The 26,411-nt window shown below is 43.1% G+C and overlaps 1 protein-coding gene across 12 annotated transcripts in view; it reads left to right on the top strand.

The window, feature by feature from the left end:
* Rbms3 (RNA binding motif single stranded interacting protein 3) overlaps positions 1-26,411 on the top strand; it is a 1,220,120-nt gene that overhangs the window by 1,120,056 nt on the left and 73,653 nt on the right. For 8 of the 12 annotated variants that reach the window (XM_051202110.1, XM_051202071.1, XM_051202079.1 and 5 more), the window contains 2 exons: positions 2,566-2,662; positions 5,066-5,116. In XM_051202110.1, coding sequence (XP_051058067.1) covers positions 2,566-2,662; positions 5,066-5,116 — 148 coding nt within the window. The remainder of the gene's footprint in view (positions 1-2,565; positions 2,663-5,065; positions 5,117-26,411) is intronic. The other 4 variants (XM_051202118.1, XM_051202086.1, XM_051202102.1 and 1 more) reach the window with 1 other exon arrangement.

The raw sequence follows: 26,411 nt of genomic DNA, 5'->3' as shown, positions 1-26,411 counted from the left end.
TGTTTAGCACAGAACTTAATCTGAGATGTCATTCCCCAGAAGACAGACACTCACCACAGTTTTGGAGACAAGGTCTCTCATTTTCCAGAATTTCACGAAGTAGGTATAAATGGAGTTCCTAATTGGTCTAGATAATAAAAGGCCAGAGTCAGATACAGAGGGAAACCTTGAGAGATCAGAGAGAAGGAGCGAGCCACAGCACGCCTCACCTCCTAAGCTTCCCTGCAGAGAAGAGAGCGATTTCCTGTTTGTTCCCGCTTATATCCTGTTTCTGCCTAGCTATATCACTTCCTGCCTGTCTGTACAGACCTCCAGACCTCTATGGTTAGCTAGTGGCAAGCTCCATTCTCTGATCCCCAGAAAGGCTTTATTTGTGCAAGAAAGATATCACCACAAGTAGGTTAACTGTCTGTGCAGTGAGCATCAGCCATCTGCCTATCTCCACTTCCCGAGTGCCGGGATTAGAAGGTCATGCTACCACACTTGGCTTTTCATATGTGAAGTCTAGGAATTAAACCCAAGCCTCATGTTTGCCCTTTACTGCCTGAGCTATCTCCTCAGTCAGACAGTGTTTGTAAAGCATGTAGACATGTGGCAGGGGCTCGAACACACTGAGGTCCTTCCTTTAGAGTCAGCATTGCTCTTTTGGGCACAGCCCTCCTAAGGCCCAGCTACCACAACAGCCTCACCCGGAATAACCTAAACTGGGGGTGTTAGTAAATGTGTCTGTCCCCTCTTTGGCTGTGAAAGGAGTACACAAATAGCAGGATTGCAGAATTGGGAGATTGTGTATGCTGCGCTCTGCCCACTCTTCCCAGTATGTTGTCTCCTTACGTGACTCTGACTTGAAGGGCAGTTTTCGAACATACTGGGAAGTATGAGATGTCATTCCTGTTTGATGGATGGGATTAGAGCAGCTAGAAAGAAAACACATTAAAATTTCCCCCATGGGTTCCTCTTGTGAGTGTCCGTTTACTTGGTTGGTTTCTTTATATTTCTCTCCTCTGCATTCCCTACAGAATTTCTTTGCAAATTCTGTCAATCCAATTTTTATTGCTTTCATTTTTAATACTCCAATCGGAACATTTTACAAAAATAAACCATTCATACTAAAATGCATCACATGTTTTATCTGTCAGTTTAAGAAGCTGAGAGTAGGCTTGTGGCACAAGTTACATCATTGTATGGTGCAAGAGACAGGCACTTTGTTGAGTGGCCCTGGGTACCTGTCATGTCCTTAGCAGCCTAGGGAAAGTCTCTCTGCCCACTGCCTTATAAACAGAATTTGTCAAAAACCTAAAAGGGATTATTAAAAACAAACTACATCTTTCACAGAAAGTGTCTAGATGAAAAATAAAAAAAAAAATAAGTTCTAAAATCCTTGGTAAAACCTAGATAAAATAAGTTTTATTGAAATAAATGTAAAACGTCACCAATCCTTGCTTTGAATCATTCACTATTTGAGTCCTGGCAACTGGGAATCTTAATTTTTTTTTTACCCAGTAGCACTATAGTGAAATTCTTCCTTGTAGAGAAATTCATGTGATACTGTTTTCAAAGTGTCAGAGAATCCTAAGGGTTAAGTAAGTCTTTGTCCCACTAACTAGAAAATGAACATCATGATAGACTTTTGTTACACATTTAGCAAAGGAAAACAGTCACTGCTTTATCCCTGATTTTTCCCAATCGATTGGAACACCTGTGCAATCATGTGACCTCGGTGGCCTATTCTTGTTTGTTCTGTGGATGGCTACTTTGACCTTTCATGTAGTTGGAGCTCTGTAAGAAGAAACAGGGTTTAAAATCCCGTTGAATGACATTAGTAGACATCTGTTAGATGTGAAGACCTAGCCTGCCAACTGATGGGTATCCCACTGTTTTTTTGTATCTAGGAATTTCTATATAGTGGATCTCTAGAAGGTTCTTCCCTCAGATTCATGCATTCCTATTCTCACCCATATCATCTTACAAATTCTTCAGTGAGGGTTCCAGAAGGTGAAGAAAACTTATTGCTCCTCATAATCTCCTGGAGCATGTTCTGAGATCCTGTTATCTATACTGCTTCCTTGGTGGGATCCAGAAAGTTCTTGTTTCAACCCAGATGCAAACCATCCTCTTTCCTCTCTTTCATGGAGAAAATATTCTCTGAGGAGGCATGGATGCTAGCCCAAAATATCTAGAACCTTCTACGAGCGAATTCTTATTTCCTGACCAGATGCAATTGCTGTGGACGGTCACTAACCATCCTTAGAAAGCTTGGTGCCCTCTTCATCCATTCTTTCAGGAGACTCTTGGACACCACTGCCTTGTGTAAGGCTTGATATTTCTCTCTGCCTGTTAGCTATCAAGACAGCTGTGTTCGAAGTTGATTTTGTAAGATGACTTAAAATTGTCCCTGTGTTGAGCGAATTTGTCCTTGACAGAGTAACCTGACCTTGTAAACCTTCCAGATGGCAGAAAAACAATAGTGGGATTGCTCTTTCCCCCAACTGCTTAGTAGAGCTAGATTACAGGCCAGGAATGCAGCAACTTCATGAATCTTTTTCTGTTGTTTTCTGTTTGCAGATTCTATTCCTCGCCGTACAGTCTCGCAACCAACCGCATGATCCCACAGACATCTATCACGCCATTCATTGCCGCCTCCCCTGTCTCCACATACCAGGTACGTCCGCTCACCTGTACCTCATGCGAGATCTTCCTTGTCAGCAATATGCTCCTCAGAGATCAAAAGGGCATGGTAGAAGTAAAGGAAAAATTAGTGGCCCACATAGTAGCTGTGGCTTAATAAGATAACGTTCCTGTTGCTAGTGTAGACTCCCTGGCTTCCCAGGGTCCATTTGCATCAGTTCACTGAGTAATCAGATCTCACATGGTTTCCACTCAACCTGCCTATGTCAGCATAGCTCCTTCCATGCTGGGAAACGATGCTGCCTGACGTCTGCTCTTTCATTGCTCATATTCCACAGTGGGTCTTCTGTAATAGCACCTTTGCAGAGTTCCCTGCCTCCAGGGTGGCATGCCAGGGTCGTCTCATTTATTTATTTATTTATTTATTTTTTTGTCACAGTTGTCCTGGCAAAGGTACCCTGTTAGATGTTCGATGGGACCTCCCAATAGGGAAGACAATCAAAGTGATAAAACATGTTACTTCTTCCTGCCCTTCACCTCATTTCTTATTCCTAGAAAGATGAGACTTTGGGGTCCCATGTGTGGAAATTTGGGGGAATCTGAGACTCACTGTGTTCTAGCCAGCACTTCCAAGTCCAAATGTGGATTGAGGAAGTCACATGCCTCCCACAAACCCCACTCCTTATCTTGTTCTTGGGATTCTGCCAGCTGGGCCAGTCACTCCATTCTGTATCCGCTGTTGCTCATCACCCTTTTTCTCCCGGTTCTCGTTAGAAAGTGCCTGTAAATGCTCCATGTGCAGGGAATGTGAACAGGGCAAGGAGAGAGCACAATCGTGTAGGCCTGTGATTTCTTTGTGATGGGCAAAGTGCATGTGGATGGGTGTTTCAGAGTGGGCAGGAAGCTAATGTTGCCTGTTGCTAATAATCCAGTGGCATCTCCCTGGCTCAGTCACTCCATATATGTTCTGTGGGAGTATCGAATTGAAGTCCGTGTGCGCTTTCCCTTGACCATGGATTCCCGAGAAGCACACCTTTCCTTTTCTACACTCAAACTCTTAAAATGATATCCCTGTACCAGTGGGGTAGATTTTGTGTAAATGGCACTAAATGGGGTAGCTTTTGTTTAAATGGCACTAAATAAGTGTTTCCATGGTGACTACTTCATTGATCTCTCTTGGGAGCCATGAGGTTGTGTGAAGGCGTGTTTCCATTTTGTTCTTCCTTTAGGAGTGAATGTGTGTGTGTGTGTGTATGTGTGTGTGTGTGTGTGTGTGTGTTGTCTTTTTTCTACTCTTGGCCACTGCTGGAGTCAAGACCACCCACTGAGCCACAGCATGGAATACTTAGGTGACGTGGATAATATATCCACAAAAAAAAAAAAAAAAATGATTATCTTCTCCCAAACAAGAGAAGCAGCAATTCCCCACATTGTTAATTCTTACTTTGCACCATTTAAAAAAAAAAAAAAACTAATCTGAAGTATATTGGCAGATTTGAGGGTGAGAATATATTGCAAAATAAAATCCTCCTGGCTTTCTATGTGACAATCCACTCACACAAACTTTCTCATTCGGGTGATACATGATACTTTTTGAAGAGGTAGTGGCTCTCATATATATATTTTTATCCATAGTGCCAATTGTTATGAGAAAGATTAATATCACAAACATGTTTAAGTTGGCCTCAACCTAAAACATTCCTCCACACTTTCTGTTTTATTTCCTTCTGACACTACTTTTGCTGCTTGGCTAGCTCTAGGATGGGGTCACATGCGCATGGGAAGCTGCGGTTGGTAATGAAACAAATGGGAGATTTAGCAGCCAACCTTTGACTCTTTCAGTGTCTCCCTGATGTCCCTGGAAGCTGACCTACCAATAGTCTGGGGCTTTTTGTGACTTTAGTCTTCAACTCCGACTTCAAAATAATGTTTCAGGGTTCATCTGTGAGGGATGTAAAAGTAGCTCAGTCAGCAAAATGCTTGCAATCCCCAAAATCCAAAGGAAAAGCCGGTGCAGTGGTACAACTGTAATCCTAACTAAGGAGTAGAGATATGCAGATCTTGGGGCTCACCGGCCAGTCAGCCTAGCCTACTTGGCAAGTACCAAGCTAGTGAGAGACCTTGTCTCAAAAGTATAAGGTGAATTTTACCTTATGAATGACACCTGAAGTTGTCCTTTGGCTCTACATCCACTCTTACAAATGTAGGCACACATCCTCACACACACACACACACACACACACACACACACACACACACACACAGAGCCTGGCCTGTGAGGGTATTGCAGCCAGTCACCTAGATGGGAGATTGCTAAATTAACCAGGGCTAAGGGTCCCTGTCTCCACTTCCTATGACATAGTGCAATGCCGCCGAACACAAGAACCGAGTTCCCTCTGTGATTGCCTTGTCCTAATGAATGCTGTTTGATGCATAGGTCCAGAGCACTTCATGGACGCCTCATCTGCCATACATTATGCAACCAACAGTAAGTGTTCTCAGTCACCTGAGGCTCAATGTTTCTATTATCCAAGTGCAAGCTTTCATGGTGCATAGTGGCTTTGGGGTGGAGCTTCGTCACATACTACAACTCTGTCAGACAGCCATTTTCTCCAGAAGCACACACACGGGCAGCTAGAGACATGGGTGAAGACAGAGGCAGAGACAGATCTGTATAAAGGGGACTTCTGTCCCAGACGGAGAGTCTGAACTCTTGACAGTTAACCCTGAAATAGGAGGAAAAGCTTTTTTTGCGTCCCATACTTTTTGTTGCGTTCATCTTACTCATGGTGCAGTGTGATGGGCTCTGGGGACACTTTGTACCATCGTGGCCAAGTACAGGCTCAGTGCGATGCATTTGTAGTCCCTACTAAGAAACGATGAGGCATGGGCAGCCAAGCGGGTGGGGTTTTAAGGATAATGTCTGTTTGCCATTCTGTCCTTGCCTGTGGGGGGAGATGTCTTTCAGAACATTCCAAGTGCTGGATTTTCCACATATGCGCCCTCTCCTCAGTCCCCAGGGAGAAGTATTGAAGGGGACCTACGATGCAGCAAAAGATTCCTTTGATTGGTTTTGTTTTACTGTTTTTATAGCTCTATAGGACAGGAAGGAATGAAAAATAGAGGGTGAGAGACAGATGGACAGACAGTCAGACACACACACACACACACACACACACACACAGAGAGAGAGAGAGGCAGGAAGACAGACAGACAGACAGACAGAACAGAGAGGGGATGAATTTCAATAGCACCACATTCACTACAGTATGAGCGAGAGGTCAGTGCCCTAAGTGGAGAGTTGTGTTGTGTGGCGGGTGCTCAGGTTCTTTTTCTGTTACTTAACAGTGCTTTGGCAGGAGAGGGATTGGAGAGAGAAACCATAAGTGACAGGGACTATGAAATGTGTTATAAATATTATCCTCATTATAGGATTTTAACCTTTTGGATCCCTCATTTGCATAAAGCAGCCATAGTAAAGATCAGGGGATTAAATGCACGCACGCGTGCGTGCACACACACACACACACACACACACACACACACCACCACACTTACTGCATGTCTGAGAAAATGTTTTTCAACTTTATAAGTTGCCATTTCATCTTTTTAACAAGCAACTTTTCATATTGCCCTTAACATTTCAGTAGTTGTCCTTTATTTTGCATGCTTCGGTGTGTGTGTGTGGTGTGTGTGGTGTGTGTGTGTGTGGTGTGTGTGTGTGTGTGTGTGTGTGGTGTGTGTGTGTGGTGTGTGTGTGTGTGTGGTGTGTGTGTGTGTGGTGTGTGTGTGTGTGTGGTGTGTGTGTGTGTGTGGTGTGTGGTGTGTGTGTGTGTGTGTGTGTGTGTGTGTGTGTGTCTCACTACCACAGAGGTTGAGCCTGTATTTTGCAAGCCCCTCTCTTTTCCCTTATTTATACATTTTGGGGGCTTCCTGAGTTCGTCTGTCCTGTGTCCTACAAATTATACCAATATGTCCAATACAGAGCAAAAAACCCAGGCTCTCTCTCCAAGTCATGAGGTAAAATTCAGCGTGTTCTGCCAAAGCAATATATAGCCTAGCCCAGACAAAGCCAGCACAGGGAGAGCACAGAGTGCCTGGCAAGTTCTGCAGAGGCAGAGGTCCAGCAGGGACCAATAACCTCTTCAAACAATAATAACGTGCTCACCTACAGAGTAATGCTGCTCGTAGTCTCTCTCTGAGGTCAGCACTGTCGCCTTGTGGCCAAAAGGAATGCACATCTGGCAAACTGAGCATTTTTCCAGATGTCATGGATGACTCCCCAGTCCTTCTGGCACTCCTAAAACAGGGATATAGGGAGGGAGGGGAAGAGAGACAGCCTTGGGTATTCGAGGCAGATGGGGAGGGGGGCTGCATGTATCTTTATTTAACTGGAACTAGGCACTGTAGCCAGAGCATTCTGATTCCTCTTCCTCTGCCCCAAACATCTTCAGCTCTGTGGGCACGTGCATCTGTAACGTATTTTCTTCTTCAATAGTCTGTGTGTGTGTGTGTGTGTTAATGTGTCTCCTTGGATTTGCTAGCTATGGCTTCTGGTTAATGATACCACATCACTCTCCCCATGATTGAGTTATGCATCACGGTTGGGCTTGGTCTCTGAGTCTAACGTGTGCGGTCTATGGCTTCAGTGGTTTCCTGGACAAAGGATTGCCTGGGCCACCCACCACTTTGTTTTCTGAAAATGAGCTAAACAGTGTCATGGCAACACAGGGTTTAATGTCATCAGTCTCCCCTCCCCAACAGGCTTGCTGGTTGTCTATATTGTCTAAGGAACTTTACCAGCTGGCCTGGGATCTTCATCAAGGCAACAGTTAACTGTTCCCTCTGTCTCTGCTTGTGATACTAAAATGTAAATATACTTCAGCTTTCCTAGGCCAAGGAACAGATGAACTGGAGTTGGGGAGACCAAGCAAGTTGGGGACTGATTGTGTCGATTCTTGGCTAGGATTTTTGAACTGGGAAATCCTTCTAGCTTGTGGGGAGTTAAGCAATGGTTCAAACTATCCTTGTCCTCACATGAACACAGTAAGCTCTAAATAATTGTGGATTTTGTGTATTAAATGAAATATAGTACCAATGCTCTGGAATGTGGCTTGGCGAACAGCAGATCTCAACAAATGGTTATTACTGAATTGAAATACATAGATAGCTAAACCTATTTTAAGTAATATCTTTATAGAAAATGGGATGTTTGTATAGAAATAAACCTAAGGATAACAGTCATCCCTTTTTCTAACATTTGGGGAGTACTTAAATTCATTACAAATAAGTTTGGCGCAGATACCTTTATCTATAAACATACAACTATTGATATCAGTACTTACTATATTTCCCAGTTGAACCATTTAACTTCTAATTCTTAAAGGTAATAGTTATTAAGTATATATTTCATTAAGTGGAGCTTGATTGACAAGTATGTCCACATTGTCAGTATCCACATCTCAAATATGTAACCCCAGTTACTTTCAGATTCCCCCTTTGTCCTGGTTGGCATTAAGTGTCAATTCGAAACAGCTTGAAATCAGCTGAAGAGAGCCCCTAGTGAGTAACTGTCTATATTAGTTTGGTATACCGGCCGGTATGTGGGGAACTGTCTTGACTGATAAGTGATGCAGGAGGACCCAGTCCGCTAGGAGGGGATACAATTCCCTGTGTAGATGGTCCTGGCCGGTATAAGGAAACTCTCAGAACATGAGATGGAGCAAAGCAGAGGGTGAGCCGGAAAACCGTTGTTCCTCCACAGCTTCTGCTCTGACTGCCTTAAACGGCACTGTGACACACAAGCGCAAGTAAAATAAACCCTTCCTGAGCCTAAACTGCTTTCGGTTGCGTTTGCCACAGTAAAGAAAGGAGGCCAGATCATACCTCTATCCCATATTCTGTCCCCATCTCTAGACGATCTCGTGTGCGATCCTCTTTGTAGTGGGGGCCCCTCACATGGCCATGCTTGTATGTGGACTCCTAAGTGGGCACTGGACGCTTCATCCTGATCCAGCGTCCTTGAGGTTTGATTTGGAGGACCCTGTATTCTCTAAAAGGATATTAATTGAGGACAGAATAGCGCTCTGTGAAGTCATCGAGCACTGAAGTCGAATGCCATGCCCTGGGCCTCTTTGCTTGAATGTGTGAATGTTAAATCAGAGCAGTAGTGATTGGTCAGTGAGAAATGAGTATTTGGAGGAAGGGGCTCTAGTGAGAGGAAGGAAACAATTGTACAGCTGTGTGCTGTACAGGCAGACGCCTGACAAGTAGCACCTCGAGGCGGGAGGCCTTCTCCAGCAATGTGAGTGCCTGAGACTTTCTTCTGGCAACCTGAGGCACGTGGGGGGCGGGGCTTCGGGTTAAAGTGGATCCTGATGGGGAAGTTACAGCATTGTAAGAAGTTCTCAGGAGTGGGGCAAATGGAGCTTGCTCACATGGCATCCAATCAGAAAGCAGAAGAGCAAACCGTGGGTGCGCAGCTGGCTTTTTTCTCTAGCCTTTTTTTTTTTTTTTTTTTTTTTTTTTTTTTTTTGTTCCCTCTGAGATCCCATGTCGTAGGAGGGCACAAGTAATATTTATAGGGGGTGGTCCCTGCTCAGTTGTTCTTCTCAGGAAATGCCCTCACAAATGCACTCAAAGTGAGCTTCACCAAGTCCCAGGCATTGCTAAACTGATGAAATTGACAACCCACGATGGTAACTCCTATAGCTTTCCAGAGCTTGCTGTTTGTTTGCTGTCTTCAGACTCTTAACTTTCTAAGCAGAGTACCATTTAATTAACTTACAACAAAAGACTCTAGGGAGATGGATGATAAGTCTCCTTTCATGAGTCACAGCCAGCGTTCTGGTGTTTGTACAAGGGAACAGTTCACAGTTCACTGTAACTCGATCCAGAGACCTCATTGGATCTTCTGGGATGTTAGACCCTTCTTAGGGAAGACAACTGTGTCTGTTTGGCCTGGTTGTTGCAAACTAAGAGAAACTAGAGACCCCAAGATGTGAGGACATTTGACTGTGAGCAACTCTACAGCAAGTTTGGTTGTCTCTGCTTCTCAGCTCAGGGCTCTCAACGGTTCTGGACTGTTCTCTGAGAGCTCAGCCTCACACAGACAGACTGACAGACTGCACTACACACAAGCAGCACAAGCCATGGGAATGGCACATGAATGCACAGTGGACAGCTTTGCACTGCAATGCATGCATGCTTTGTTGACTCCAAACTACTGACTAGGGAAGAAATGAATGACAGCTCCCAAGAGAAAGCAGAGTCCCATTGTCTTCAAGTCTATTCAGGCGCCTTTGAATCATAAGCCTCCATTTTTCACATGGTCAATGTTACTTCGTCTCAAGGAGAAAGGTCACCTTTCGATTCTACTTAATTATAAGTTGGTGATATAATTACATCTGAATAAGAAGTGTGAGGTGCCCTTGTTGCATCTTCAACAGTTCAATCACCATGCTGGCTAAATGGTAATTTTTATGCTGAGCAAACCCTGTGTCTAGAGCTAAAGAGCAAATGGCAACTTTCTTTTGACAACAGGGCTGTTTCAGAAAGCGAGGGTACTGAACTTAAGTTGTCTTTGCCTAAACAGAGCTAAGAGATAAGCTCTCCCTCCAGGGGCTGTGGCTTCCCAATCTCTGGGAGTGTTTTTTGACAAACCATAACCCCAGATTTAAAAAGAACATTACAAATTTGCCCTAAAAGCATTGTTTCGGGCTATTTCACTTTTATCCCAACACCAGAACAGAGCAAACCACCAAAACCTTCATGTTTTCATTAGTCAAGTGTCAGAGTGAGGTGTTTTGAGTATGGGCATAAAAATACACATAGTCACAAGAAATAGTCGCCAGCCTGATAGCACCTAAGTCCTAAGCTGTGTGTTACTGCTTCTAACAGAGCACAATCCTCGGGGTGGGAACAGCCTAGGGATAGCTCTCTGGTGCTGTTTTCTCTTACTATAGCTTCTGAGTGAAGGGAACCATGAAGAAGACTCTTCCCATGGTAGGTCACTCATCACCTTATCACCGTCTCTACTGTAAACATACACCTGCCTTTGCCAACATTGGACAGATCTCTGAAATTCTTTCTATAGCTCTTTTTAAAGCTGGGCAGTGATGGTGTATGCCTTTAATCCCAGCCCTTGGGAGGCAGAAGCAAGCAGATCTCTGTGAATTCGAAACCACTTGGTCTACAAGAGCTAGTGCCAGGACAGGCTCCAAAGCTACATGGGGAAACCCTATCTCAAACAAACAAAAACAAAACCCACAAATGTATGAGGTGTCACAACTGTATGACTGTATGAGGTGGACACTTCACACTTGTGTAGAGTATGACAGAATTTGTAACTAGAATTCCTTCATACACAGAGTCTCTATAGAAGTAACTATTTTGTTTCATGTGGTCAAAGAATGATCTATGATGGCCATACATTTGGTTTTGAATGGTTTGGTTTATTAAATATAAGTCAAAGTAAAAGAATAAATAGTAAGAGATAGATGATAGATAGATTATAGATAGGTAGGTAGGTAGGTAGATACATAGATAGATAGATAGATAGATAGATAGATAGATAGATAGATAGCAAAACATCCCAGAATCCAGCACTTTTAACATCTGGCTGGGGAAACTGCCTGGGGAAGCCCCTTCAGGTAAACATCTAGAGTCTAAGGCCATGCAGAGTGTCCCCTCAGGTGGGGCTAGAATAAACAACAGCAGAAGAGATAACATCATCAACATGGATGCTCACAATATCCAGCAGAAGCCAACTAGGGGAGCTGAGGCAGTCAGTTAGAGTTCCTGACTGAGTGTCCCACTAGCTGTGTACTGGCTCCTCCCTCCCACTGCAGTAACTTTTACATCAAAGGATAAACACAGCATCCCGTTTTTGCTCTGTGGATGGTTAGCATTTCTTCCTTCCATGTTACAGAGTCAGGGGACAAGCCCATCTGCAGATAGCAGACCTTGGAAGATACTTGACATAAATGCCCTTAGGTCTGAAATGGCACTGTCGGGAAAGCAATGCCCACTTCCAGAGCCAGTGAACTCAAACAGCACAGGACAGTTTAGCAGAACATTACTCCTCAGTAACAATATCATACCTCCCAATTTTTAATCATATGAAAATGCATGTGTGTATGTATTTAATGTACATGAACAAGATTGGTCCCCAAGCATTGTGTTACAACTTGCTTTCCTTGTTTTCCTTGTTTAATTTTGTGTAGCTGTAACAAAATGCCTGATTCTGGTTTGACAAACAGCGAGTGATGTGTTTTGCCTCAGTAACATAGATACTTTTCTAGTGATATGATGAGACAGCATGGCCAAGAAAACTTACAAGGAAGCTCACAGTTTCAGAAGGTCAAAGTCCATGGCCATGATGGTGAGCAGTGTGGCACCAGGCAGGCTCCAGACACTGGAGCTGGAGCTGAGGGCTTACATCTTAGGACAACAATCCCAAGGTAGACCAGAAGCTAACTTGGAATGGTCTGGTTTCCTAACCCCAGTGACACACCTCCTCCAGGAGGCCAGGCCTCCTAACCCTTCCCAAACACTTTCACCACTAAGGACCAAGCATTCAAATGTATAAGCCCAAGGGAGCTTATTCAGATCCTAAATGCAGGACTTTCTATTCTGAAAATCCAAGACAGGCAGACATGTCTGCTTAGCCCTCTGTCTCCCTGCCCCTCAGATGGCATCAGAATGTTCCAGAAAGCTCCTCCACCATGATTTAACACATGCATTTAACAATCCATTTCTCAATGTTTATTTCGAATGGCCCCCTTGTTCATTAGCATCGCAGGAACATTATTTTATGTATTTTTTTGTCTTTAATCAGCTGTAGATGTTGGTTTTAATCAAAAATTATTGAGAAATTGGTTTTATTCCTTTCCCTTTTGCCAACTTAACTTTAATTACATATCTTATAATTGTGTAAAATTTAATTTATTTCTTGCACTTAAAACTCATGTACTGCATTTTATCAGAATAATAATTCTTTAATACATATTTCTAATTCTACCCATCAATACTTTAGTCATTATTATGGCATCAGGTTTTATTATTGGGATTAACAGGTGCCATACTGTTTTACATGTCCTTGTATTAATAAAATTTCAGTTATCACAATTGCAAAGACTTCGTGAATATAATTTGAAACAATTATTTGTTCCCTAGATTCTGGAAAAAAATCAAAATTGTGTAGAAGTGTCTGCTTAAAACTGCTCACACGGACACCACCTTAGCTTTTGCAAATAGATGTACACATTCTGTCAAACTCTACTTCAAAAAAAAATAATAATTCATGACTTCCATCTAATTGACAGAAGACCCAAATGCACAGGCCACTCACGGACTTGTGAACATGCTACTGAACATGCTACATGAGATTTTTGTTTGAAATGTGGGAAGAATGTCTTATGGGAGGAAACAGGGGGGGGGGAGTAGAGAAAGGGAAGGGAGAGGGGGAGAGAAGAGAAAGAGAGGGAGAGACACATGGAGAGAGACAGAGAAAGAGAGGGAGGAGGAGGAAGGGGAGGAGGGAGGGGAGGACGGAGGGGGAGGGGGAGAGACAGGAAAAAGTCCTGTCTGCCCTTTAGAGGAACAGCAGAGGGGGAGGGGAAAGAGCTGAATGAATCTTACCCACAGTGAAGCCGCCATATTGTTAACAGTCATTCGGGCAGCCCTAACTGAATACACCGGATCACAGAGTAAGGAAGAGGTGAAAGCAGAAGGGAATGGGTAGTGAAGAAGGAGAGAGAGAGATTAAAGATGACAGTGAGGGACAGATAATAAAAGTACATTATACACACATACAAATATATACACATACAGTTATGAAATCAACAATAAGATAGCATAATAGAGGATGTGAAATAACGTATGAACAAAAACAATGGGAAGTTGTAGAAAATATTGTGTGTGTGTGTGTGTGTGTGTGTGTGTGTGTGTGTTTAATGACGGAACTGTTTTAGTATCTTCATTGTGATATGAGGACCGCTTTCCCCCAAGTTTTCCTTCATTAAGTCAGTCTTTCTCTTCTTGTGGTCTCAGCTGTGATGGCAAATTACTTTTCATGCTGTTTGTGTTCCCCAATTCAAGGACTTGGGTTCAATGACAAAGAGCAACCGTTTAAAATGGTGGGGCAGCACATATATGCAGGAATGTCTGCCTCATATTAGAAACTGAGGAAAGAAAGCTTTAAAAATGCATCTCAGGATGCATCACAGGGAAAATTTGCATACATTTAAGATGATTTAATTAAAATATAGAGTTGGAAAATAACTAATGTCTAACAGTCATATGGAGAGGAATAGGGGAGCATCTTTGCGAGCAGAGAAGAAATACAAATGAATATGACCTGATAGGAGCTGTGTCTACAAGTACTAAAAAGTAAGGGGAGAGGATCTCAAGGAATCTCATTAATCCTGATCGACTCAGGTGTTTGCTCTGGAATGAGGGAAGGATTTGCTTGGAAACACAAATCCTGGTCTGTGCGAATGAAACTTTCATTTAGCCAGTATTGAAAGACTGTGACACTTTTAAAAAGATGTATCTACTTATTATTTTTATGTTTATGAGTGTTTTGCTGCCTGATTTTATGTGCATCATGCACATGCAGTACTCACAGAGGCCAGAAGAGGGTGTAGTATCTGCTTGCACTGGAGTTACAGATGTATGTGAGCTACCTACCATGTGGATGCTGGGAGCTAAATTCACCGTTCTTTGCAAGAGAAGCCAGTGATCTTAACCACTCAGCCATCTCTCCAGCCCCTCTGACCTCATTTTTAGTAGCTTGGAAACACCAGTGCTATTGCCTAGAATTTAAGTTCATTTCATAAAATAGTAACATGAGTTATAAGTCATTTCACTGGACAATATGAAAGCATTATAAATTCCAGGAGTGGAATGTATAAATCAGTCACAAATGCAGAAAAAAAGTAACTTTTTACATAAGGAAAAAGCCATTATTCAAAGCTGCTATACATAAAATAACTTTATACCCATAAAGATATTTCTGTTGGTAACCTCCACCTTCTAAATACTTCCCCAGAAGGCATCTTGGAGAACAAATCTGTTCTGCTATTTTAGATTCCCCTGGCTTCAAAGCACAAGGGCATGGAAAAGTCTTAGTGACTCTAGAATCTTTTGCAATCTCAAAACATGCTTCAGCACTTTCTGATATAATACTCAGACACTCTCAGGCATGGCAGTGCCACCTGTCATTTCAGCATTCACAAGGAGATACAAGAAAAACAGACATTGGAGACCAGCCTTGCTACAATAGTGAGCTCTTGTATCAAAAATCCAGGGGCTGGAGGGTAAATCACTGGCCTAGCACACGGAAGGCCCTGGGTCTGGTCTGCAGCATCTATTCCAGATGCTTTCATCTTTCATTGGTCATAATTACTGAAACATTCCCTCATTGATGCCATGAAAATTGGGCATTGTACATGTCTGTCATTCTGTGCAATTCTATAGTATTTTATTGGGTGTCTTAAATATACAGCTAAAAGCATGTTCTATTGCTGTGTGTGTGTGTGTGTGTGTGTGTGTGTGTGTGTATAATGTTACACACACCATTCTGATCATATGAGAAAATGATTGAGACAAAATTCCAATCACACATGATGTCCTTAGATAGTACTCTCCATTACTTCCCCATCGTCAAACCAGAATGTCACTACCTAGCTTGTTTCTTCTTTAAGGTGTCGCATGGCTTCCTTAATAACTGGCTAACATACACCATAACTAGGTGCACGTGCTAACTGACCTTCTATGAATGCCTCAATTCCTCCAGGGTGCAAAACTATAACCAAAACAGTGTGCATGGCAGACTTTCCAGAAAACAACAGGTTGCATGTAGAGATAAATGGGACAAATTATTCATTTTACACATGATGCCAGCATACCAAAACTACTATAGAGGCACTGGAGGGCTGAGGTCGGGGGTCAGCAAGACCCTAAACATATTCTCTCATAACACAATGGGGCGAAATGTTCTCTCACATCTAAGTGCCTGAATGTTATGTTGACTTAGAGTGCTCATTAAACAGATGCTCATAAATGAGTTCAAATTTTTAGGGCAACCCTGAACCCTAAAGATTAAATATGTTGTTCCTATTTTCCTTGTCTCTTGGAACATCATTTGAGACTCTGTTTTTGAGAAGACTGGCTGGCTGTGTTAGCCTTGGGGAGCCTGGGAACTTCTACTTAGGTTCTCAGTCTGCAGATCAGAGTCTTCTTTAATGATGCTGACAGGGGCAATAACAGGTCAGCCAATTAGTATATACCAGGGAAAAGGTGGATACTGACTGGGAAAAGTCCTCGGGTTTGTAAATATAATATGCTAATTGCTTTCCAATTGCAGGTTTTCATTGATTTCTGTTTACTCTCATTTCATCCCTGTCCCATTTACTGAGTATCTGGCAAGTTTGGCAGATTTTAGGCATTTTATTACCCTTGATGGCAATGTTTGAACGTCATGGTCACAGACTGTAGAGAAGGAGAAGGGTGTCTCACCCAGTCTCCTCTCTACCTGCCCCTTTCCTCCCTGAAGGTCTGAGGAGTTAGTAGATACTTCTCTAGAGGAAGCAGTTATCTTTGTCCTCACAATAAGGCAAATGCTACTTAGGTTGAAGAAAAGAACCAAGGTGAACGATTTATGCATGCCATTTTCAAACCCGATTAAGTTTTTTCATTCCTGTGGCACCTGACTTTCTATTGAAAAGCCTCCATTAATTAATTTGTGCCAAGATAGGTTTGAACTTTAAAAAAAATCAAGATCATTTCTTTCCAGACCCAAGGTGAGTGAATAACAAGGGCTTCCCCATCACTCCTCTCGGGTTATTTATGAGAGACACGTTTCAACAGTTGAACTAGTTGGCTGCATGGTGCTGCAAAGCTCTGTGCCAGGACCCAGAAGGAAAAGCTGAAGAGCCGAGCATTGGCATCTAACCAGCCCCGCTAGTGAGAACTGGACTCAGAAAACAAGGAAGCAGAAACACCGAAGGGACCCAGCAAAGCAATCTAAACTAAGGAAAGGGAGATATCGCTCATAGTGGAGGAAGACAATTTGTTAGCGTTTAAAATATGGGTTTCTACAATGTGGCATTTAAATTTTAAGTGTTGTGAAACCGAAGTGAAAATAGGGGACGCAATAAAAGGAGTGAGCAAAGAGGTAGGGAAGGAAGAGACGGAAGCAGGGGACAGGGGAAATGCTGGTTCATTCTCTGGGGGAAGAAGGCGCATCAAATGGCCAGAGGAGAGACTTTGTTTCTAGTGCCCCATTCTAGACTAAGAGTGCATGATGATCTAGTCCCATCTCTCAGCACAGTACCCCAAACAATAGACACCATGCTGTGTTTCCTTTCCATTGCTGTGGAAACCCACTTACAGGAGGAAACGTTCATTAAGGCTCAGCTCGCAGTCCTGCAAGACTCAGTCTGGGGGCCTTGTGGCTGTTGTTTGCATGCCTATGTGTGATAAGGCCCACAGGGTGGGAAAGTGGTGATAGACAGTAATAGAGCAAGCCAGATCACCACATGATGGACAGGAGACAGAGAGGAAAGCAGGGAGAGGACAGGGCCACCGATAGCATACCCTCCAAGAGTGTGATGGTTAGCTTTGTCACCTTCACATACTCTAGAGTCCCTGGGGAAGTCTCAGCAAAGGCTCCACTAAAGCAGGTTGGGGTGTGAGTATGTCTGTGGGGGATTGTCTCCATTGTATTCATCGATGTGGGGAGACACAGACTAAGTGCATTTCCCCCTGGGTTTGGGTCATGGACTGTATGAAAGAGGAGGAAGTGAGCTAAGCTATAGGCAGGCAGGCATTCATCCTTCTGTACTGTAGACTTTGAGTGTGAGGTAACTCACCGCTTCGAGCTCCTACTGTCTTGAATTCCCCACAGTGATGCACTGGAACTTGTGAGATGAAATAAGCCTTTCCTCCTCTAAGTTGTGTTTGTCAGAGCAATTTATCATGGTGATAGGAAAGAAAATAAGACAAAGAGCATGTTCCCAGTGACCTCCGCACGAGTCCTTATCTCCCCACATGCTCACTCGTGACCATATGAGACTTCCAGTCACACTCTAGATCTAATCTATAATAGGTTTCTGTAAAGAGACATTTTCTTATGTGGAAGATTTCTTCTCCGGGTCCATGATCTCTCCTGATTAACTGTGGTAGGTTCGAATGGCCTCAATTGCAACTGACTTCATCCACGTTCCCAGTTTCCTTAAACAGGATACCATACAGCTATGCCGTCTGATATAGTACCGTGCAGGTCAAGGCTATTTACCTTCTCACGGAAGAAGCCAGGTGATGCCAGCATGTTCCTAATGAAAGTGTTTGGTGCTTCTAGCCTCCTCGAGTTTTTGTTGACATTTTGCAGTGTTGTACTTAAGACCTTCACCTGAAATTCTGTGTCAGGGTGAAGGCCAAGCCATCATTATTGCCTCATGGCTCATGAAGTATGTCACTTCCAGCACCACTCTGACCTGATGTGCGTGCCCCAGTGATTCAGGGCAAAGTGTACTCTTTAGCAGCAAGCAGAAACGATAAGGCAGAATTATTGCACATAGGCTGTAAGAATGCTAGAGTGTCCGCACAGATTGATGACATCATTTTAGCTTTAGCTGGTGTCAGTCCATCCTTCTTGACAGTAATTACCACAAGGTCAATTGACTCTGAAGCTGCACTTGAGAGAATTGACAGCCTCCTCTGGTCTCTGTGTGCAATGTCCTGTCTAGGCACACACGTTTTGCATGCCAGTCCTCCATACTGTGCTGCTCTTTGGGAAAACTGTGGAGACTTTAGGAAGTGGAGCCTTGCTGGGGAAAATGGGCAGCTTGCGGCAGGCCTCGAGACTGGCTAGCTCTACTTCCTGTATGCCCAGGGGGTCCATGTGCCTCACTCTCCAGCTGCAATGCCCTTCCCACCATGACGGACTGTGCCCCTTTTTAAGTTCTAAGTTTAGCTAAGTCATTCTTCCTTAAAGTTGCTTTTGTTGGGTGTTTACTCACAGTGATGAGAAAGGCAACTCATGTGGAGCCAAAGCATCTCGGCAGCAGAGAGCAAAAAAGTCGCTTTCTGTTGACTTTGTCTAGAAGACATGTGTGAAATTGATTGACATCATACTATGTATTTAGTGGTTTTAAAATGAGGACAATGGGTCTGGAGAGATGGCTCGGTGGTTAAGAACATGTGCTGCTCTTCCAGAAGATCTGAGTCTGGTTTCTGACATCCATTAACTGGTAGTTGACAACCAGCTGGCCTGTAACTTCAGTTCCAGGGGATCCTATGCCCCCTTCTGGCCACTGTGGGAACCTGAACTCCTGGGAACATACCCACACAAATATACATAATTAACATTTTAAAACAATCTTCAAAAAAAAAAATGAGGAGTGTTTGTTCCTTCTGTGTCACTCAACAGAGTGAAACAGTAATGCCAGCAAGAGGGTGGGAAATCTGGGAGAAGATGCTGTGGAGGAAGATAAATCCATATCCATCTTAAAAAGAGAAATGTCATGTCACAATGTGACTCTCACTTAGCACAGAGGAAAGGAGCCTAATGACCAACTGCACCCTAAATGATAATCTTAATTAATTTTATGTTTGGGCAGCTGGATACATTGTTCAGCATTAAGAGTGCTTGCTGCTCTGACAGAGAACCCAGGACCAGTTCCTGGCACTTCCGACAGGCAGTCCCTAAGGACCTATAACTCAAGTACCAGCGGGTCTCTCAGACCTTCTTCTGCCCTCTTTGGGCATCCACACACCTATGCGCAAGCCCCACACACTCTGTAATAAAAGCTGAACCTTTAAGAACACAACCCCTCTATTCAGAAGAACTTTTATCAGTAAGTGTGAATGTCTTTTAACCGATGCGCATTATAGCTAGGTCTGCACAGAATGTCTTATGTTAAAAACAAACTCTGACTTTCTCATCAAGCCTGTCCATCTTCTAAGTCCTAGATCTCATAAGCACTTTCAGTCAATAACTAGAAAAGTGCCCACTTTGTGTTATGTGCTATTTATAAGCATCTCTAGTAGCAGATCTCAGGATAATCTCTCCAACTTTCTGAGATGCATGTATGGAATCTAGTTCAAAGGAAAGTTTAGAAGTTGTCAGATTAGAAGCCGCTCCATGTCACCCCAGGGTGGAGAAAACACAGAGAAACAAAGGACTCTCTTCATACCCAAGCAAGAAGGAGCATTAAGACTCAGCATAGGGTCAGATGACAGTGAGGAAACCTGGAGGACTAGAAATGCTGGCCGAGGAGCTGAACAAGGAACAACTCTGTCAGGTTCCCCCAGGCAATAACAGGAGAGACCTAAGAGTCTCACTTAAGGTATGCTAGGTTTCACTGGTTTAAGAAAAGAGAGGGACTGGCAGTCAGATCTTTCCTAGTCATAGGACTCATCCACAGTTCCTGTAAGACTTCTATCCTGTTGTGGGATCTGATGTGCCGGGCACTCCTATGATAAGTTAGCATTGAGAAGAGAAGCAAGGAAGAGTCAGGGGGCTCCAAGATTGTCCAAACCTATGATCTGCTTTCAAGAAGAGTCGGCACAAATGGGCAAGGGTCCAGACAGCGCTCCACAAGTGAGCACTAACTTTTGAAGGACCTCCATGTCCTTCCAACAGGCCTTCCTCTGTACATTGCATCATTGCATGGCCATCTGGATGCTCTCAGCCAGGGAGGCTGAGGCAGGCCTGGGTTGGGGGAGGGCTGGCTGGGCACAGACACATGAAAAGGAGGCTCCAGTGGCAAAGGCCTCATCAGGCCAGTGGTATCCATCCCCTTTGTCCTGAGCTGGATAACTGGAAGGCTTACAGCCCGAGCCAGAGGTTGGGTCATCTGTCAGCATGGCCGCTACCTCTCTGCTGTGATGATTTCTGTTCCCAGGACTGAGAGGCCCACAGCTCTCATGCAGCTGATGCTCCCTGCAGCCTCTTCTCCTGCAGGAGAAGCATGGGATTACGTATTAAAACTCTGCTTAGTTACAGCACTGGCGAGAAGGGACTTCCTGCATGGCCAGAGGCATGGAATCCCTTTGAACATGGTGGATTTGTCAGACCAGACACAGATTCCAATCTGTGGCTTCAATACTCACGTTTGCCGTCTACGTGTGGCACCAACAAACCTGGGGAGGGTGGTCCTTCCTCCTAATTAAGCTAACTGGTGAAACTTCTAGAAAAGCTTTTTACTTTCCACCAGTAAGTCTAGATGTTAGGCAGCGTTTCTCAGACCGAGACGTATAAGGAACTACTCATATGATGATGTTACATTAGATGTGTTTGTCTCCTGTGGCCTAATTGTAAGTGCTGGCTTATGCCCCTTGCAAGAAGCATTATTTAGCTTGCCAACTGCACCCTTTCTTACACTGAGAACTTTAGAGTTAATTTTGTGTTTTGTTAACATATGCCTTTTGGAATCAACCGGTGCATGTGATGTGCGCCCGGTGTTCTTCTTACAGAGTTGATCACCGTGATCAATTAGGAAACAAAGACAGAGATTTCAAGTTATAAAAAGTTAAAGGCCATGGCACAAGAGCCACTGATGTGTTGGGGCCCATACAGAGTTTATCTGTGACATCAGTTCGTTGTAATGATGGAGCCCATTTCAGAAGTTTGGTTTTGTTATATTTTGAATGAAATCACCTTTCATTTCTAGTTATCAACCTACAGTGGAAGGGCTACTTGGCTTGAGAAGCTCACAACCACAAGACGCATATGGTGAAACCAGGGGAAATTGGCTACTCTGTCAAATCCGTAAGGAAATAAAAGGAAGCAGTTTGTTAACTCACCTTCTCCTGGAGCCATTGTGAATATGGGAGTTCTCTGCGGAGGCCTCTGCTTATTATTTCATCTTACCTTTAAATCATTGTGAGTAGAGGATTTTGTGAACTCCACTCCTACTGGGAAGTTCCTGCTGCTTGTGAACTGCAGCGGTCCTGGAAATTTTTCATTTATTGACCATGATGCATTATTTGAGGCATTGCTAGATAATCCCACCTTTGGCACTTCACAGCTTTAAGCTGTATTTTTCTCCTGGTGTTGAAGTTGATGCTGATAACAGGGAGCACTTACACAGGTCATAGAAGTAATAGCTGCTTGCAAGAGTTGGTTTATCCCCTCGCACTGTGGGGGACCCAGGGACCATGGGCTGACCATCCAGTTGGAAGGAAGAACTTATTCCCCCAAATTGTCCTCTGACTTCATGGCACGTGGGTTCTCCTTCCACATCCGACCCTGCATGTACACACATAAATAAATAAATGAAAGTCACTTTTAAATATATATATATACATATACATATATGTATATATATGTGTGTGTGTATACATATACATATACATATATATATAAAACTAACGAGCTCATGATGACTCATTTCCAATGTTTCAAAAAGCCACGGTGAAAAATAAAATTCCACATGAGGGGAACAAATGGCAAATTGTTGCAGACCGTTGTGCTTTCCTGGGGATTTTCCGTATCCCTCAAGATTATGGCGCAGGCTGTTTTCCTCTTGTTAGCTACTATAAAGAACAGTTCAAAGTGAGTTTCTTCAAACCCCTAACACCGCGTCTGTGTCTCTAGACAAGGGCTTACAAATTGGATCATGGCTCAAAGATTTAAGTGTCCTTCGTGACTTTTTCTAAGAATGAGGTTCAGTTGGGAAATGTCAACATTGAGGATTTATTTACCGGCAATCATCAGGAAGATCTCTGAGTGAAATAGTTCCCATAATACAACAGAGCATTTCAGATACGAGCCTTTGATCTGTGTTATTGAATTACTGACATCTGAACCAACATGAAGAACTATGGTAGGGGTGGAGGGGATGGCTTAGTTGGCAAATTGCTTGCCATGCCTACAAGCGTAAAGACCTTGCCTGGTTCAGTGTTCAGCACCCACATACAAGCTCACCAGTGTTGCCCAGGATTAAGGAAGTGGAGGCAGCAAGGTCTCTGGGACATCACCCCCTGCCGTGTGCACCCATAGACTCCCATACACACGTGCACCTGCACCCACAAACCTGCGCTCATACACACACACACACACACACACATACACACACTCAAATATTTACAGTCCTAAGAACGAAAGAAAAAGATTGAGACTGTTTGCTGTCGAGATGACCTAGGACACGTTCCCGTTGTTTCTGAGCAGAGAACTTCCCTTAGCTCATCTTGCGGGACAAGCCTGTTAACTGCAGCCACTCCTGTTTGTGGCGTCATGGAGGCAGACCTGTATAAATCAGAACAAACCAGTCATTTGATTGCATCTCTATTAGTTTACTTCCTCGTAGTTTTGACAAACCACACGACAAAAGGCAATTTACAAGGTTTCTGTGAGCCCGTGATTCGGGAGTGTAACTCATGATGATGGAGAGGTGTGGCTTCATGCCTCTTCTGAGGCTGCTTGCTCACTTCTCTGTAGATGAAAAAGGAGAGACAAGACAGGAAAACCGGGCTAGATCCTAAACCCCCATCCTCCTCCCCAGAAACTGACTTCCTCCCTCTAGATCTCCAGTTCCTGAAGTTATTACAACCTCCCTAAACACCAGCAGCAGCTGAAAATCAAGTGTTCAAACACATGAGTCTGTGTGCCTGTGGTGTATGAGTGGGGAAGGAACATACATCAAACCATACCCATGTCCCTTGTATTCATGTCCAGACATGCACATGATCCCTTCTCACAGCTATCTTGGAGACTAGAATTGCTTATCACAGACTGATCCACAACTGAGTCCAAATCAGGCAAGATCCTCCTGCTCACACTTCCAATGGATGTTTATCTTTCCATTCTTGCCGTTTACTTAACAACAGAACTTTGGACAATCACGGAATTGTACCCTAATTATCTTTAAGGAACATTTTCTTGGATTTCTTCAGCTTAGCAATATCCATTGAGTATTACTTTCTTGTGTTCGTCTTGGGTTTTTACATGTTTTGCTTGTTTGTTCATGCGTTTGTTTTGAGACAGGGTCTCGCGTAACCTAGACTTGGCCTTGAATTCCCATATAGCTGAGGCTGAACTTGAATTCCTGGCACCCTTGCCACCGCCTCCCAGTGCAGGTTTCCTAGGAGTGCGCCACCATGTCAACCTCCACTCGCCTCAGTACCATTTAAACTGCTAAACTTCCTCAGAACTCTGGGTGTTGAACGTATCGGAAAGCTGATAGATGTTATATACTAGAAGCATGACTCATTGGTTGTGATAATAACTGAAAAAACAGAGTGGAGGGGTGAGCAGATTAAGAACATGTAGGTTGCATTTCACTTAATAAATGTATATTTCTGAAAATTCAACAGATTACTTGAGAGAAAGAATATTCATGATTGACCTGTGAGATATGTCTCAGACAATCAAGAATATTTCTGGCCAAAACAAGTGTATCGGATATGTTAGAGCAAGGAGATAGGGTGTTCAAATGCCATTTGGCTACATTGAGTTCAAGGCCACCCTGGGCTACATGAGACCCTGTCTCAACAATGATTTCCCTACCAATTAAAAGATGAAGATAAGTTCTGTAGCCTGAATTTTGTTAAGATGATGGCCATGGCTTTTCCTTTATTTAACAAGTGCATTAGATTGTTAAAAGTCAGTGAAGATTTTTTTTTGTTTTTTTTGTCGAGACAGAGTTTCTTTGTATCTTTGTGCCTTGGCTGTCCTGAAACTAGCTCTGCAGACCAAGCTGATCTTGAACTCACAGAGATCTGCCTGCCTCTGCCTCCCAAGTGGTGGGATTAAAGGTGTGTGACATTACCACCTGGTCTACAGGCTACACAGAAACCCTGTCTTGAAAAACAAAAACAAAACAAAACAAAAAAACAAACAAACAAAAAAATTAAAGTCACTGAATTTATTGGAAAAATGAAATTTCATTCATTCCTTCCATCATTCACTCAACAAACATATTCTGAATGTCTTTGATGGGGCAGGCATTGTTCTAGAAATTAAGAGATAAGTGAGCAAACTCAAAGTTCCTGCTGTAACAAAATTTAACCCAGCATGGGGAAAAGTAATAAAACAATGCGCTGGCTGCTGGTGTCAAACGTGTAGAGATGAATGGACTTGTGTGGAAGTGGGGTCATTCAGACATTCTTTGTCCTGGAGTCCTCAGCCGTGAGCACCGGCGTCTTCTGTCCTTCTTAGTGTTACTCTTCCTCCAGGAGACTTGGATGTCCCAAGCGGCCACAGATTCTTCCTTCCCTGTGGTCATTTTAATTAAACAGGGAACCTTAGAGATATCAGGCGTTAGTGTTCTTCCACAGTAAGGGGTGAAGAAGAGGGTAAGGCAGATATAGTTCCTCCCCTTACTGAACCTTTGGTGTGCTGAGGAAGGGAAGTGGTTGACTCGGTATACATTGAAGAGTGTGAAATGAAGCTTGACATGAATTCCATTTGGGGAAAGATAAGTAGAACTCTTGAGATTTATCGATGACCCCTGACTGAGAAAGGGTATGTGTGTGTGTGTGTGTGTGTATTTGTAAAGGTATTAGTATATTTACTCATGAATGTAACAAAATACCCTGACAAAGGCAAAGTAATAAAGGATGACTTTATTTTGACTCATGAAGCAATTGGTCACGTTGTGTCCACAATCAGGAAGTAGAGGAGAACTCGGGGGCTTGGTTGTCTGAGAACGCAGCCCATGAATTGTATCATCCAGATTTGGGGTGGTTCTGTCTACCTCGTTAAACCTCATCTAGAAAACCCCTCATGGACATGCTCAGAGACCTGTTTCTAAGTGGCCTTAAGTCCACTCAGGATGACGGTCATCACCATGTCTCACAGTGGAAAAGAACCAGGAGAAACCACAGGTCAGCTTTCCTCAACCTAAGCTAACAGGCTCAGTGCTTCATTCAAAACACCTTCCGGAGAATTTGCTCTAATCATTAGTTAGAAAGTGTCTACCAGGGCTTGAGTGTGTGCCACTGTTTTCTATTACTATGGAATATAGTTTGCTCATGTAGAAAATACCAGACTTCCACAAGCAGGTGCACTGGGCTTGGGGTTTGGACTCTTGTCTTTTCTGGAATATGGTTGTCTTTGCAGTTTATAGGGTTCATCTCTTCTCCAGTGAGGCCCTTGATATACCATTTGTTCCACCACAGAAGCTAAGCTGAGCCCTGCAACAGTGTTTCTGTGGTGAAGAGGTGAGATTTGGGGAGGTTAATTGACTTTCCTAATATCACACATGTTGGTGGCAGAAGCAGGGTACCTGTTTCAATCCAGTTAACACCAATTTTATTGCATTATGTCTGGCTGGGCTCTTCATTAACTTTCTGTGTTTCAGGTTATATAATTTAACCCTCAGAAAATCAAGTTGAGAGATTAATAAAAAAACAATTTGATTGAGTCCTTTTGTTGTGGGATATAAAATATTAGTATATTATCAGGGCCAACTAATGCAAATTACATTAACATACTAAGTACAGTATTTTAATCTTTTGAAATGGAAGGTATGATCTATTTAATAGCTTTGAGTTGGAAGGACACATCCATCCAAACAGTACCCTGATTTAATTCTTTTTGCTTCAGAATTATGTAATGCTGGAAGACATATCTAAAGAAAATTTGCCTTGTTTTATGCTGACTAGTCATTACATATGGCCCATAATAAGATTAATATCACTGGGATTTTATAATTTGTCAAGTTAAATGGTTTTTTACATTTTAAAACAGGTTGTTTAGATAAAATGCATAATGAATGATTATAAGAAGGTTACATGACCAAATAAATAAATAAATAAATAAAAAATAAACC

This window comes from Phodopus roborovskii, unplaced genomic scaffold (genome assembly GCF_943737965.1).
Source record: "Phodopus roborovskii unplaced genomic scaffold, PHOROB, whole genome shotgun sequence".
Taxonomy (NCBI): domain Eukaryota; kingdom Metazoa; phylum Chordata; class Mammalia; order Rodentia; family Cricetidae; genus Phodopus; species Phodopus roborovskii.
Note: the sequence above shows the minus strand (reverse complement) of the source record. Positions and strands in the feature narration are given on the sequence as shown.